The 14,144-nt window shown below is 32.2% G+C and overlaps 1 protein-coding gene across 3 annotated transcripts in view; it reads right to left on the reverse strand.

Annotated features, from left to right (window-relative positions):
• Scm (Polycomb protein Scm) overlaps window positions 1–14,144 on the reverse strand; it is a 117,393-nt gene that overhangs the window by 65,143 nt on the left and 38,106 nt on the right. For all 3 annotated transcript variants that reach the window (XM_067262618.1, XM_067262617.1, XM_067262619.1), the window contains exon 3: window positions 6,545–6,693. In XM_067262618.1, coding sequence (XP_067118719.1) covers window positions 6,545–6,693 — 149 coding nt within the window. The remainder of the gene's footprint in view (window positions 1–6,544; window positions 6,694–14,144) is intronic.

The raw sequence follows: 14,144 nt of genomic DNA on the forward strand, positions 1-14,144 counted from the left end.
ATTCCAAAATACATTTTTTAACCTCTCGGAAAAGATCTCCCTTTGTTGTGTCTTTCGTAGGAACAACTGACAAAAGTTCTTCCGAAATTTCAAAATCTTCAGTGATAGCTCTGATAGAAATTAAAACTTCGGCCTCAACCTTGCTATTATTTTATGATAAATATTAATATTTTAAATTTATCATTTTTTTTAATTCTGGTGTCTGTGTGATAATGCCAGAATTAAAAAAAAAAAAAAAAAAAAAAAAAAAAATAGCGAGTACATAAGTTGTAAATCCCTAATGGAATGGAATTTTTTTAAAAAATAAAGAAGTATCACAAATCCATTTGACCAATTATTGGAAGTTAAATAGCTGTTATTAAAAGATTAATCGCGGGCTGCATAAATTCATTAAGTGGGCCATATGTTGGCCATGCCTGGTATAGAAGGTATATTGAGGACATCATCATTTTTTGGAAAACTGCACCGGATGTAACAATCTTGGTTGATTCTTTTAACAATAACTCCTATGGGTTGACACTGGAAATAGGGCAATCTAACCCTTCTGAAGTACACATTCTGGATATAAACATTAAAGTGGAAAGCTCGAGCATCCACACTTCGATATATCATAAACCCAGATCTACATCGTCATACATTCCTGCTGGGTCCTGCAATCCAGTTACATACAAGACTGCAGCCTTTAGAGCCTTTACATATTCTTCTAACATCCAGGCTCATGATACTGAACTAGCATATACAGGGTGGGCCAACGAAAACGAAATGGCAGAGTGTTCATGTTCGTCCAAGCAAATCGCTTGGACAGGTCGATTTTATTCTCGAGGGGGCATCTTATGCAATAAAGTTTTTGCGAATCTGAATATTAACTAAACAAACATTTTTTTCGAAACAAATGTTTGTTTAGTTAATACAAAATAAATGAGTTTTTAAAATTTTTGTTGTCTGTTGTATTCAGAATCGCAAAAACTTTATTGCAAAAGATGTCCCCTCGAGAATAAAATCGACCTGTCCGAGCGATTTGCTTGGACGAACACGAACACTCTGCCGTTTCGTTTTCATTGGCTCACCCTGTATAGTCCGCTTAGCCACTGAACACAGGTATCACAAAGGTATACATAGGCTGAAACAATCTTCACCTGTCAGGCTGATACATCATCATCAACATATATATTCAGAAAACACACGGGAATTGGACCAGCCTGCTGATAACCAACCAGAAGACAGAACAAATCTCCATCACATACAACCTGTACTTAAGATCTCTATACACCAAGGTTGCCAGGAAGTGCCAGCTACGTCTTGCTTTCAGGAGGTGCCCTACTATTTTCAACATTCTATGTAATGGGAAGGACCCTCCTAACCCCAGCAGATGCCTCAGAATCTATAGTGTCCCTTAAGGCAGGAGATGGGGAACTTTTTTAGCCATTACCCCAAAATATATTTGTGTAATTCAATACTACCACCTTCATTTTGAAAAGGAGAAAATCGATACAAATTTAAATTAAACATTATTTATTGAATCATTTTACACTAAAAATGAATCATGAAAATAATAAATAATAGACAAACCAAATAAAATTATCATTTTGGAACACAATAATTTCATTGAAAACTTTTACTCTTTATGTTTTGGAGAAACTCCTTATTACCCCCAATAATTTCATTTTTACCCCATTTGGGGTAATGTACCCCAGTTCCCCAACCGCTGCTTTAAGGGATAATAGGTGCAATAGGGGCCTGATATATATAGGCTCTACTAAACAATCCATGGACGTCAAAATACAAGAACATTAAACAGATATTCATCACAGGAAAACCTCCATGGCCCTCACTACTTATGTAACAAATTCAGACATAGTAGCAAACTTCACCCAGGCAAATCTCCTCCACAATGCACCTCTCATTGAACACCTGAAATGGTTGGAGGCTATGCACATCTTTAAATCCTCCGTCACCAGCATGTGCATAAATTTTAAAGAGGAGATGGTTCTGTCATTGGCCTGACAAGAGTTAATTCACAGCACACTCTAGTCACCCATTATACACGGACAGGCTGACTTGTCATGTATGCGCAACGTGGTGTTTTGTAAATCCTTTCAAACCTACAATCAAACTGATATTTAAACAACATGCGAATCGAACTGATATTTAACAGCAATCGAACATCCAGCTACAAATGTTTTGTAACCTGATGCAGAGCCCAGAAGGGGCCCTTCAAAAACATATGTTTGTCAATATTTATGCGTTATCTCACCATAAAAAGGTTCTGTGTACATAATTTTTTGAAGTAATTCCAGTGTGGTGAGTAGTGAGTTATTTAATATCTTGTAAAATATCATCATCCAAAATCATATTGATTATTTGACTTAATAGTAACTACAAAATCTGATATACAGCAGAGAGTCGAAAATCAGAATCAATTGGGGACTGGGGTTGTTCAGATTAGTGATTTGTTCCGATTACTGATTATGTACAAAAAAACATATTAACCTGTTCGATGTTCAAATTTTTCTCTGTTACATGTCGCTTTGTGTTGAATTTTCGTCGATTTTAAGCCTAACGAAAATTTTTATAATAATTGAGGCTATCTTATCGTTAAAAATTATTTCTTCATTTTGTACAAACAAAATAAATATATTGAAGAATATAAAAACATAAACAGGGCTTAAAGCAGTCGTGGCAATAAAAAAAAGTGAGAAAAGAGAGTTCACACTGAAAAAAAGCTAAAAAAGCTAATAGTGTTAAAATGAACGAAAACAGGCGTTATTAAAAAAACACACACAAATGCACACATATTTTGTATCAATAACATTGCATATGATATTAGATTGATTATTAAGTGGACTGATAAGATTAAATATGAAAATAGTTAGGCTGAGTTTATACTCCAGAAAAGTGACCAGTAAGACTGCATTAAGCCAGAACAGGCCCGCATTAAGTTTTCATGTGCCCCGTACAGAATTCCCACTGTTACACAGCAAAGCAAATGGAATAGTAACCTAACTACCAGAATGTATTTCCATATAACATGCCAAATTTCAAATGCCATTTATTTCAAGGTACATTTTTTGATTTCTTCATAAAAAAAATGTAATTAAAGAAAAAAAAACAACTTCTGGCAGAATCAGTGGGTTGCATGTTCATTATATAGTAGGGGTGGGCAAGCAAAAGTTCAGTGGGAGCCAAAATGTAGGTTTTGCAAAATGCACGGGAGCCGCAGTTCTGTACTTTTTTATTCTGTACTGCAGTTCTGTACCTCGATTTTATTATATAATATAAAACAAGTATTGAATTTTTTTAATAAACATATTTTCACAAAATTGTGGAAATAAAACTGTAAAAATAATAATAAAAAGCAGAAATTAACACTTTCACCAAGAGCCACATAAAACTCAAAAAGAGCCGCATGCGGCTCTCGGAGTCACATTTGCCCATGTCTGTTATATAGCAATACCACTAGTAATTGTGACCCAATCATTTATTTGGTAATTTTATCAATATTTTTTAAATGATTAAAAATAAAATTACAGAATTCATTACTGGTAATACTAGTCTCCAAATCTATTCCCCTGAATACAATAAAACAATTTGTTAGTCATTCGACCCACAACTGACAGAGAAGAGAGTTTATGAAAACAATGTAATTAAACATTTAGCAGTTTGTTGTCCTTCACAGTGGGGAACCGGCAGAGTCTATTACTTTCACGGGAGAAAATATACAAAGCTTTCTACTACCCTGAAGTTGAAAAATAATACAATCCCATGAAATTTAACAAATCTGACATTAATAAGTAAATGATGAAATTATTTACAGAAAGTTGATATTTGATAAGTTTAGTTTTTTGCTGTTATAGATCAAATTACAGAAATTATAAATAAAAATCTCATTTTTAAAAAATTAAAATCATAAAATTTCGCTTACAAAAGATCGAGATGGAACGCACGCTTTTTATTTTTATAACCACTTTGTTTTATTAGACACAGATATTATTCCTATATAGATTTATTAATTATAATAAACATACATTATGTATAAAATTACATTAAAATAACACTGTAATTAATGTCTGAAATAAAAAAGTAATTGAATCGAGTCTCGCCTCCATATTAATTAACATGCATTGGTGTAGCCAGAGTTTGTTATGGGGGCCTAGTAGAGGCTGTAATTTTCTGGGGAGGGGCACCAAGTTAACTGGAGGGGGCATGCCCACCCATGCCCCTTCCTGGCTACGCCCATGTTAACGCACCACAGTAATTAATTGATCACGTTGCATCAAATTAAATAATTTATAAAAATTAAAATAATAAATACGTTTATAAAATAATTGGCTGTATCTGTTCGCAATGATAATGTAAAACACACTGTACTTATAGTTTAGCATTTCCGATATTTAATTTATTTTTGAATTTTAAAATATAAGAAAAACAATTTTTTAAATAAAGTTTTACGCATTTATATCTGCAACTTTAGATAATACAAAGATATAAAAATCCATCAAAAATGTTAATTAATAATAATTAAAACTGAGAAAAAATATAAGTTTCTTTTGAGGTAAGGAAACGTGTAAAAAGTCAGGTACGCGGTCACGTGACGTCCGTCTCCCCACTTTGCGTAACCAAACGGTCGAGGTTGAAATAAAACCCCAGCAGAAGTAAAAACGAACATTGGTGCGTGTATAGGACAATAAACTTGAACAGGAGTGAAGATGAGACATGACACCATGTAATTTATGCTAATTACTTTCTAATATTAAAATATTAAAATCTTCAATAAATTATAATTAAATTAATTTTTTGACTGAGTTCGACTAGAAGCATATCAAAAAGCTAGATTAAAGTGAAAATAGCGGTTTTTCGACGCTAAATATTTACAAATTAATTTTTTAATTTGGTGCCAGAGTGACCGCAGCTGTTCGAATGCGCATGCGCGTGACGAGTTTTATAATTTCTGTCGAAATGGAAAATGAAGGACACCGTTAGAATGCAGAAAACCATAGTGCATACTTAATATATAAGCACCCACTTAAAACCAAACTTTTGTCTTTGTCTAAAGATTGTCTCTACAGAAGTTATTAATATTTAGGGTATTAGTTTAAAATCTTGTATTTCCTGGCACGAGATTTGCTCGATCTTTAATTTTACAGAGTGCTAGAAAGATACCAGCTTTGAAACGAGTGTCCTACAACGTTTTATTTAATAATAAGGCCGCGTTTCTTTATGCAGCGAGAATGTAGCGAAATGACGTCGCGAGCAATGTTGGCCAATTAGAAACCAGTTTCAGTGTGTTCGCTGTAAAGCACTTCTCGAGCGCTGCATAAAGAAATGCGGGGTTACAGTAGAAATCAAATTTATTTTCGCTCAACAATCATCATTTTCGGTTTTTCTACGGTAGTCAAAAATGAATAATGTCATCGTTTAAGCTAAAGAATAGCAGGCGGTTGGGAAGAAGTTTGCTTAGCAACTTACTTCAGAAAGTATTGGGTTCTATACAATTTTCCGTTGCTAAAACATGAGTTTCTACTGTTAGTATTAAATAAAATCTATTTCTTTCTTTTGTCCACTGCGCTTAAATAAATACAAATGCTAAAAATAATGCTGTATAAAAATCACTCTTAACACCGAACTAGAAGTGTACTTATGTCTTAATGCAACGTGATTATATCGAAGCGCCGCGGAGATCAGTATTTCACAAGGATACAAGCAAGGAGAACCCACGTGCAAATCCCTACAGCTTGTGCAGAATATCAAGCTTTGGAAAGCTCCTCGTTTTGTTAGTCTATATAAATGTAGTACACTACATGTGTATACGACAGTGCCTTATCATGTCGCGCACGGTACATAAGGCATACGGGGACGTGCCGGTCAGTATTTCGCTCTTGAGCGCATTTATGAAAAAAAAAATTCACATGGAAAGTGAAAAAAGCTAAAAAAGTGTGTTTTTCTCAGAAAAAGCTAAAAAAGAGAGGAGCTATGAAAAAAAGCTAAAAAAGAGAGTCACTTTAAGCCCTGCATAAAAATTATACTTTAGAAGTAAATCTAGTATCAAAAACGTTCCATTCAGCACAACACAGTCCGACTGAAAATCGTTCCGATTACCGGCGATTCTGATTAACGACTCTCTACTGTACTTAGTATAAGGAGAGTGTGCTATTGATCCAGGAAGGAGAAATCTGGAGTGGAAGATTTGTGAAAAGTTAATAACTGTAAAATAAATTTCTCAAAGGAAATCTTTAGTTCAAATATATATTATAGGAGTTTCAAACAAAATTATTTCCTTTATTTCAACATGCTTTAATGTGTAATAATTACAAAAACAAATTAAGAATTTCAAACAAAAATTCTCATAAAGGTGTAAAATTTCTTCTAGTAAATTTTAATAATTTGTTTATATCTGAAATTTTTGAATTTTTATTCTTGAGCCAATCATATCAGTTTGTAATCTAAAGCATTAATTATATATGAAAGATTTTTAAGCATTTTAACAAATAATATATTTTTTAAAATACATTATTTTTAAATGAAAATAAATATTTAAATAAATTACCTTTATATAAGCTTTCTTATATTCTGCCATACATGTGTCAGAGCAAAAATCCTTACGTCCTTGTCCAGTATTTAAACAATATTTCAGATCTTTCTTATTATCTTCACACCATGCACAAAATGGTTTTGTGCGACCTTTACTTGAACCACCTGAAAACATTTTACAGAAACAATTTATAACTTAACTGTTTTTAGTAAATTATACAACACTAACAGCAAACTATTTAACAATTTATAAAAAACACTATATTGTATCACTGAAAAACCTTAGTTTTTAATAAATTAGTATTTACAGAAAATATTGTATTTATAAAAAAAAATCTGCAAGACATGAAAAAAATAAAAAATATCATGAAATACAATGTTATCATTAAAATCCTTTAGTTGACACATTAAAAATAACATTAATTCTCCATATAATTTTTATTTAAAGTAAGATAATTGTAAGTCTTTCTGAAAAGATATAATTTCCTACAATTAAAGGATTTTTTGAAAAATTATCTAATAAACTGAAAGATATGTTACTTTCTTACACGAAATATAATGTTGAGTCATGTTATTACCAAATTAAATCTATGTTGAGTCATTAATGTTATATAAAGAAATCTTTATCATTTTTGATAATAAAATGACTCAACACAGATTTATCTTGGACTGTTTCCAAGATAATCTGATAATAATTTCTCAATTTCAGAACAATGACTCACTGTATCCTTTAACTGAAATTTATACCAAAAATAGCTTTGCAAACACTTTATTTTATCTTGACATGTAGAAAACATTTTTAGGAATTTGTTCATCTCGAAATCCTGTTTTTAAATTTTTTTAAATATTGTCTGTGATTAAAAATATATCTCAAACATATTGATTTTATTACTTTATAAACCTTTCTGAGAAAATATAATTTCTTACAATTAAATTTAACTTTTCATTCCAACTCACATCAATCAAACATACTGGATGAATGTACTTCTTCTAATATAGCCTTAATCCTTCCAGTTAATTTCTTTCACGTTAGAACAAACGTGAAAGAAATTAACTGGAAGGATTAAGGCTATATTAGAAGAATTAACTTTTCATAATCAATAAACCAACCAAAGCCAAATTTTCGGGCTGGAATCGGCTATATTAATAAGAATTATCGGCTATATTATCTCTCAATTTATTATTAATATAGCAGATTCCAGCCCGAAAATTTAGCTTTGGTTGGTTTCTTGCTTTAATATATCGGGTTGGCTGTTGACGTTTGTTTATCTTTTCATAATCAATTTGTTAAAAATTTGCAACCAAATTTTCTTTTTCATTATTACTTTATAGAATTAACATTTAAATCAAGCAATAGATATTCGTCATACATAACATGTTGATCATAAAAAGACACTTCATGCCAACAATCAAATAAAATAATTAACACTGCAGTGTTGCAAAATTACAATCATGATTTGTAATTAAGACATACAGTAGAGCATCGATTATCCGACTTAATTGGGGACTGGGATTGGTCGGATAACTGAAAAGTCGGATAACCAAAAAGTATGAAAAAATACATTATTAGTATAGTGTATTAGGCCTGGTTTAAATACTAGCCTCCCTTTCATGGTCGAGCCAGTGCTGCCAGTTAAAACATGCAAAAATTTAACAAAAATAATATTAAAGTAGCCAAGACATAACCAAATATTGTAGCATCACATCACTAGCAAACGTTTGAATTTGCCGACTAGAATGCAGTCGGTTAATCGGGGGTCGGATAATTGATGCTCTACTGTACTAGTACTTTTGATAGCTTATAGCCACTATTCTCAGGTGAGAAAGAAATCAGATACAATTAATTTCCAAACATTCAGCTTTCGAATAAACTTTTTCAAATTATCCAAGGCACGTGAATGGAATGCAGGACAAATTGAAATTAAACTGAAATATCTTTGAAAAATTTTCATTTCAATTTGTTCTGCATTCCATCCATGTGCCTTGGATAATTTGAAAAAGTCTGTTTGAAAGCCAAATGTTCGAAAATTAATTGTATTCAATTTCTTTTTCACCTGAGGATGGTGGCTAAAGCTGTTGAAAGTACAGTAAAACATCGATTATCCGACCCCCAGTTAACCGACCGCGTTCTAGTCGGCAAATTCAAACGTTTGCTAGTGATGTGATGCTACAATATTTGGTTATGTCTTGGCTACTTTAATATTATTTTTGTTAAATTTTTGCATGTTTTAGCTGGCAGCACTGGCTCGACCATGAAAGGGAGGCTAGTACTTAAATCAGGCCTAATACACTATACTAATAATGTATTTTTTCATACTTTTCGGTTATCCGACCAACCCCAGTCCCCAATTAAGTCGGATAATCGATGCACTACTGTACTAGCAAGTACATCTTAATTACAAATCATGATTGTAATGCTGCAACACTGGAGTGTTAATTATTTTACAATACATATTTCCAACAAGTTTAATATTTAAAGCTTATAGGTTAATTCTTAGCAACTACAATAAAACTTTGCTAAAAAGTACTGAAATTACACTATTTGACTACAAATATCACTCACAAAACCAAAAATCCAACTCACAGATCAAAAAGTTGAAGAAAAACAAACATTAACCTGAAGATGGTTGCTCAAGGCAATTGGAAACATGTTTTACTTCAACTTTTTGATCTATGAACAGGATTTTTGGTTTAGTGAGTGATATTCATATCTTTCATCCAGTGTAAAGTGTGCTTATTACTAATTATTATTGCCTTACTGTCCTTATTCAATTTATTATATATTTGTCAACATGGACATTAATCATTAACAGGACAATTATACTGGTGTTAAGCATTTACACAAGAATGAGGAAATGTTTTCAGAGAAAACATTTCCTCATTCTTGTGTAAATGCTTAACACCAGTATAATTGTCCTGTTAATGATTAATGTCCATGTTGACAAATATATAATGTGTTTATTACTACTTGACTATGCTTACCAACTCCTTAGATAAACATTAAGGCTTCAGAAAATACTCATGAAAATATTTAACTGCACAATACCAGGATGTATATAAAATGTATGACTCATCAACCAATTAACCAGTGTGAATAATATCTAAGTGACAAACATTTTCACTACCCCTTCTGGGCACTTCTTCAGGTCTTTTCTTAATTCAAACAGGCTGGCCATTTGAATATAAATCGAATGGTATGGATTTCGAATATGTTATGTGCATGCATTCTCTGTAAGATGTGTAAAGATTGAACATCAGGTTGAGTTGGAATGTAGAGAACTTCTGTGTATGTATTGCCCCTAAATACGATTCTGATTTATATTTGAATGTCAACGGCCAGCCTGTTTTGAATTAAGAAAAGACCCAAAGAAGTGCCCAGAAGGGGTAACGAAAACATTCGTCACTTAAACATTATTCACAACAGTTAATTGATTAGTGAGTCATATGTTTTATGAAAATAAAGCAATACCTTAAAATTGATAAATGTTTACAAAACATTTGAGTCTCACTTGAATAAAGACATTTGAAAACAAATTTCAATTTGAACCACTATAGAAAATCTTCATCAATTTGAATGTACAACTGTTGTGTAAAACTACTAAATTTTATTGAAGTTAATATACTAAATAAATAAATGCCACCTTTAACTATCCAGCAAATTGTTTAATAAATAAAAATAAAATTAATTGAATAACTACATAGGGGCTAACTGTAATGTTTTACACAACTATTTTTACTATTTTTAGTATTCTTTTGTTAACTGAAGAAGGCCATTAAAAACATTTTTATTTTTATTTATTAAACAATTTGCTGGATAGTTGTGTAAAACATTACAGTTAGCCCCTATGTAGTTACTCAGTTTTCAACTGGATGTGAAGATAGAATTCAGTTTTGAAAATGTTTATCAATTTTAAGATATTTATGGACTCCTTCGTTTTTATGAATGTATGTTTAAGCCTTAATATACTCAAGTTAGTTTCTCCATTAGATAATTTATCTCTGTCATGCATTTTATGTTTGAACAAGGATAAAAATCATATCTAACGACAAAACTGAATTTTATTTGGTAAAGTAGATGAAAGATCAAAATAGCTATTATTATTTTGACTTTCTACTTGAAATAAAACCAAATGTCCAATCTTGGCTCACAAAACTTATCTTTATCAGAGTCTTGGATGATAATACCATGGTTTTTTGAGATAAGTTGATATTAATTTCTGAATTTCCTCAATTATTTACATCTTAGATTTCCAGAACAGATACACATGAATCTTTTAAGCAAACACTTTAATGTCATTATTCAACATGATGCTTATAGCACAGATTGTGCTTGAACTCGCTCATTAATTTAGTAAAATAAATAACTTCCTGGAATATAAACGTAAAAATAAAATCAAACACCTTAGTATTTCCAGCAACAAACTAAATTTAATAAAATAAGAATGTTTTTGACTATTTTCAATAGTCCTCTTCAGTTAAGCCTCTTTAAAATGAAATAGAACATAAAAATAGAATGCCAGCAATTTAGTTTATCTTTTATGTAGCAAGCTAATTAATAAATTTTAAATCTCTAATAAACCTGCAATTTTTAATTAGTTTTATTAATTTCTTATCATTATAACTAGCAGGTAGGCCCGGCGTTGCTCGGGCAAAAGTAATGCTAGTGAAGACTAAGATTATTACGTTATAGTCAAAAAAGAAAAAGAGTAATTTCATCAACAAACTAAATATTTCTAAAGAAAGGTCGAATTTAAAAAATCGAATGTTCTAATATTGTTCGGTTTTCACGACATGTTCTGATTATATCGTTCGATTTTCATCGAATGTTCTAAAGAAGAAAGGTTGACAAAAACCGAACTAATCTGTTTAAATTTGAAAATCGAATATGTTCAAACATATTACTCTTTTTCTTTTTTTTTTCCTCCAGCGCCCATAAATCTTGCACGGTGCTTTCTCTTGTTCTCCATTGTTACTTAACACTATCATTGTTACTTAACACTTTGGTCCTTAAATGTGGTACCTTGTGTACCAAATTTCAACTTTCAACTCCTAACTGTTTTAGCAAAAATTAAGATTATTAAAGAAACAATCCTCATACCAGTACATATGATGTCCATTATACCTTCTTAAGCCTTTTTTCGAATTTCCGGTACTAAGTACTAACATTAACGACCACTTAACTAACGTTTTCGATAGCCTCCGCGATCTTCGTCAGAGATTATTAAGTTATAGTAAACCTTATAGTTACGTAACACTTCCATTGTTGACACGTTCATTGTTGACACTTCCATTGTTACCTAACGCTTCTATTGTTACCTAACACTTCCATTGTTGATGGAAGTGTTAAGCCTTAATCCTGTCCCTCTCCCCCATGGGGAGGAATTTCGAAAAATCCCTTCTTTGCGTGCGTTCTTGTGACGTACCCTAACTGTGTACCAAATTTCAACATTCAACTCCTAACCATTTGGACTCTGCACTGATTATTATTATTATTATTATTATTATGTTGGGTTAAGTGAGATATACTCGGTTAACACCGGTGGCCGTGTACTGTGCCGGACCAAAGTCAAGGCATAGTAACCAAAACAGAAATTAAAGAAGTGTATCAGTGTGTGTGTCTGTATTCAGGAATTTTCTCACAATATGACGTGTATTCAATATAGTGGCCTTCTGTAGTGTGATGTATGTGTTTCTATTCAATTGTAATGTGCCCAGGCTTTTGTGTAGTGTGTGTGGTATAACACCTGTAGAGGAGAGAACAACAGGTACAATAAGCACCCTATCCATCCTCCACAGATGCCTTATTTCCTGGGCAAATTCTGTGTACTTGCTGATTTTTTCAGTGAATGTATTCTGTACATTGTGAGTGTTTAGAATGGATATGTCTATAATGTATGTGATTTTATTGTGTTTGTCAATGAGTGTGATGTCTGGTCTGTTGTTGTAAATTGTTTTATCTGTGATTATGGCTCTGTCATAGTACATTTTGTGCGTGTTGTTTTCCAATACCGTCTGTGGAATGTATTTGTAGTATGGTTCGTGGATGTCTACTAATTTGTGTTTCTTTGCAAGCTCTTGGTATATTACATTTGCTACTTGATTATGTCTGTGTAAATAATCTGTCTGTGCCAAGAGCTTGCAACCTGAAGTGATGTGTTGTATAGTTTCTGGCATGATGTGACATTTTCTGCATGTGTCATTTGTGAGTGTTGCATCTTTGAGTATGTGTTTTCTGTAGTTTTTAGTATTTATGACCTGATCCTGTATGGCAATCATGAATCCTTCCATCTCCCCAAAGAGGTATCCCCGTGCTAACCAGCTGTTTGATGCAGTTTTGTCAACAAAATCCTGGACAAGATCATAAGGATGCCTGCCATGGAGTGCCTTTCGAGCCCACGATTGCTTAACGGTGTCTATGCTTTTTATATGTTGTGTTGTGTCCATATGATGTGAGTGTAAGTTTAATGGTGTGTTATTTGAGTCTGCTAGAGTTACTGCTTTATGTAATTGTGATGTTTCTTGTTTTTTGTGGAAAAACTCTCGCAGTGACTGTATTTGTTTGTAGTAGTGATGTAACGAATAGTATATTCAGCCTCAGCCGAATACCGAATATTTGGCTAGGAGCGTTGCCGAATGACCGAATATTCGGCCAAACTATTCAGCTTGATTAACGCATGTATGAAAATTGGCGCGCAAACCGCATTATGGCAAAGATCGCGCACCGTGCTCTCTATTGGCCCGCTGTCACTACGATTTTTTCTTCCATTAGGTCTAAATTATTTAAATTAATTAATTAAATTATAATTATTAAAGTTAATACGAGATGGAGCCTAACGTCTACCTCTAGTGCCAAATTGGTTTATAATTTATGTAATAGCCGTAAATAGCCCGCTATGATTCGGCAGTTGTTGGTATTTAGATGTAAGTTATAACTTATAAGTTATTTTATTTGCAATCGATCATTTTAACTCTTTAATTAAACACTAAAATTTTGTTTTTACTACGTATTTGTAGACTGAATAATACCCTAAGGATATACTTTAGTGGTGACATAATATGGTCTAGTTTCTCCCCAGTTGTGGAACAGTTCAAATATATCGTATAAATATTAAAATATACGTGAATACAATATAACATAATTAACTAAACAATAACATTAATGCCCGATACATTCTAACCTACACGCCATCAATGCCATAAGATGTTGGGCTAGATAAAGGTTATAATATTATTTAATTACGAAATAATTTAATACTAGAGTTAGATGCTATTTCTTATTAACTTTAATAATTATAGTTTAATGTTCAGCATTAATAAAAGTTACAAAAATGATTAATATACTGTGTTTTTGTTATTTCTTACTCCTGTTTTTAGGTATTCGGTATTCAGCCGAATAGTGATTAAATATTCAGTATTCGGCCTATTCGGCCGAATACTGAATATTTAATCATTTGGTTACTACCCAGTATTCGCCGAATAGGCCGAATACTGGGTAGTAACCAAATATTCGTTACATCACTAGTTTGTAGTGAAGGTTAACTATGTCAATCAGGCCACGTCCGCCATCTTTACGTGGAAGGGTTAATCTTTCTGTGGCGGATTTAAGATGATGATGT

Source organism: Centruroides vittatus, unplaced genomic scaffold, assembly GCF_030686945.1.
Source record: "Centruroides vittatus isolate TY-2023 unplaced genomic scaffold, ASM3068694v2 contig_150, whole genome shotgun sequence".
NCBI classification, from domain to species: Eukaryota; Metazoa; Arthropoda; class Arachnida; order Scorpiones; family Buthidae; genus Centruroides; species Centruroides vittatus.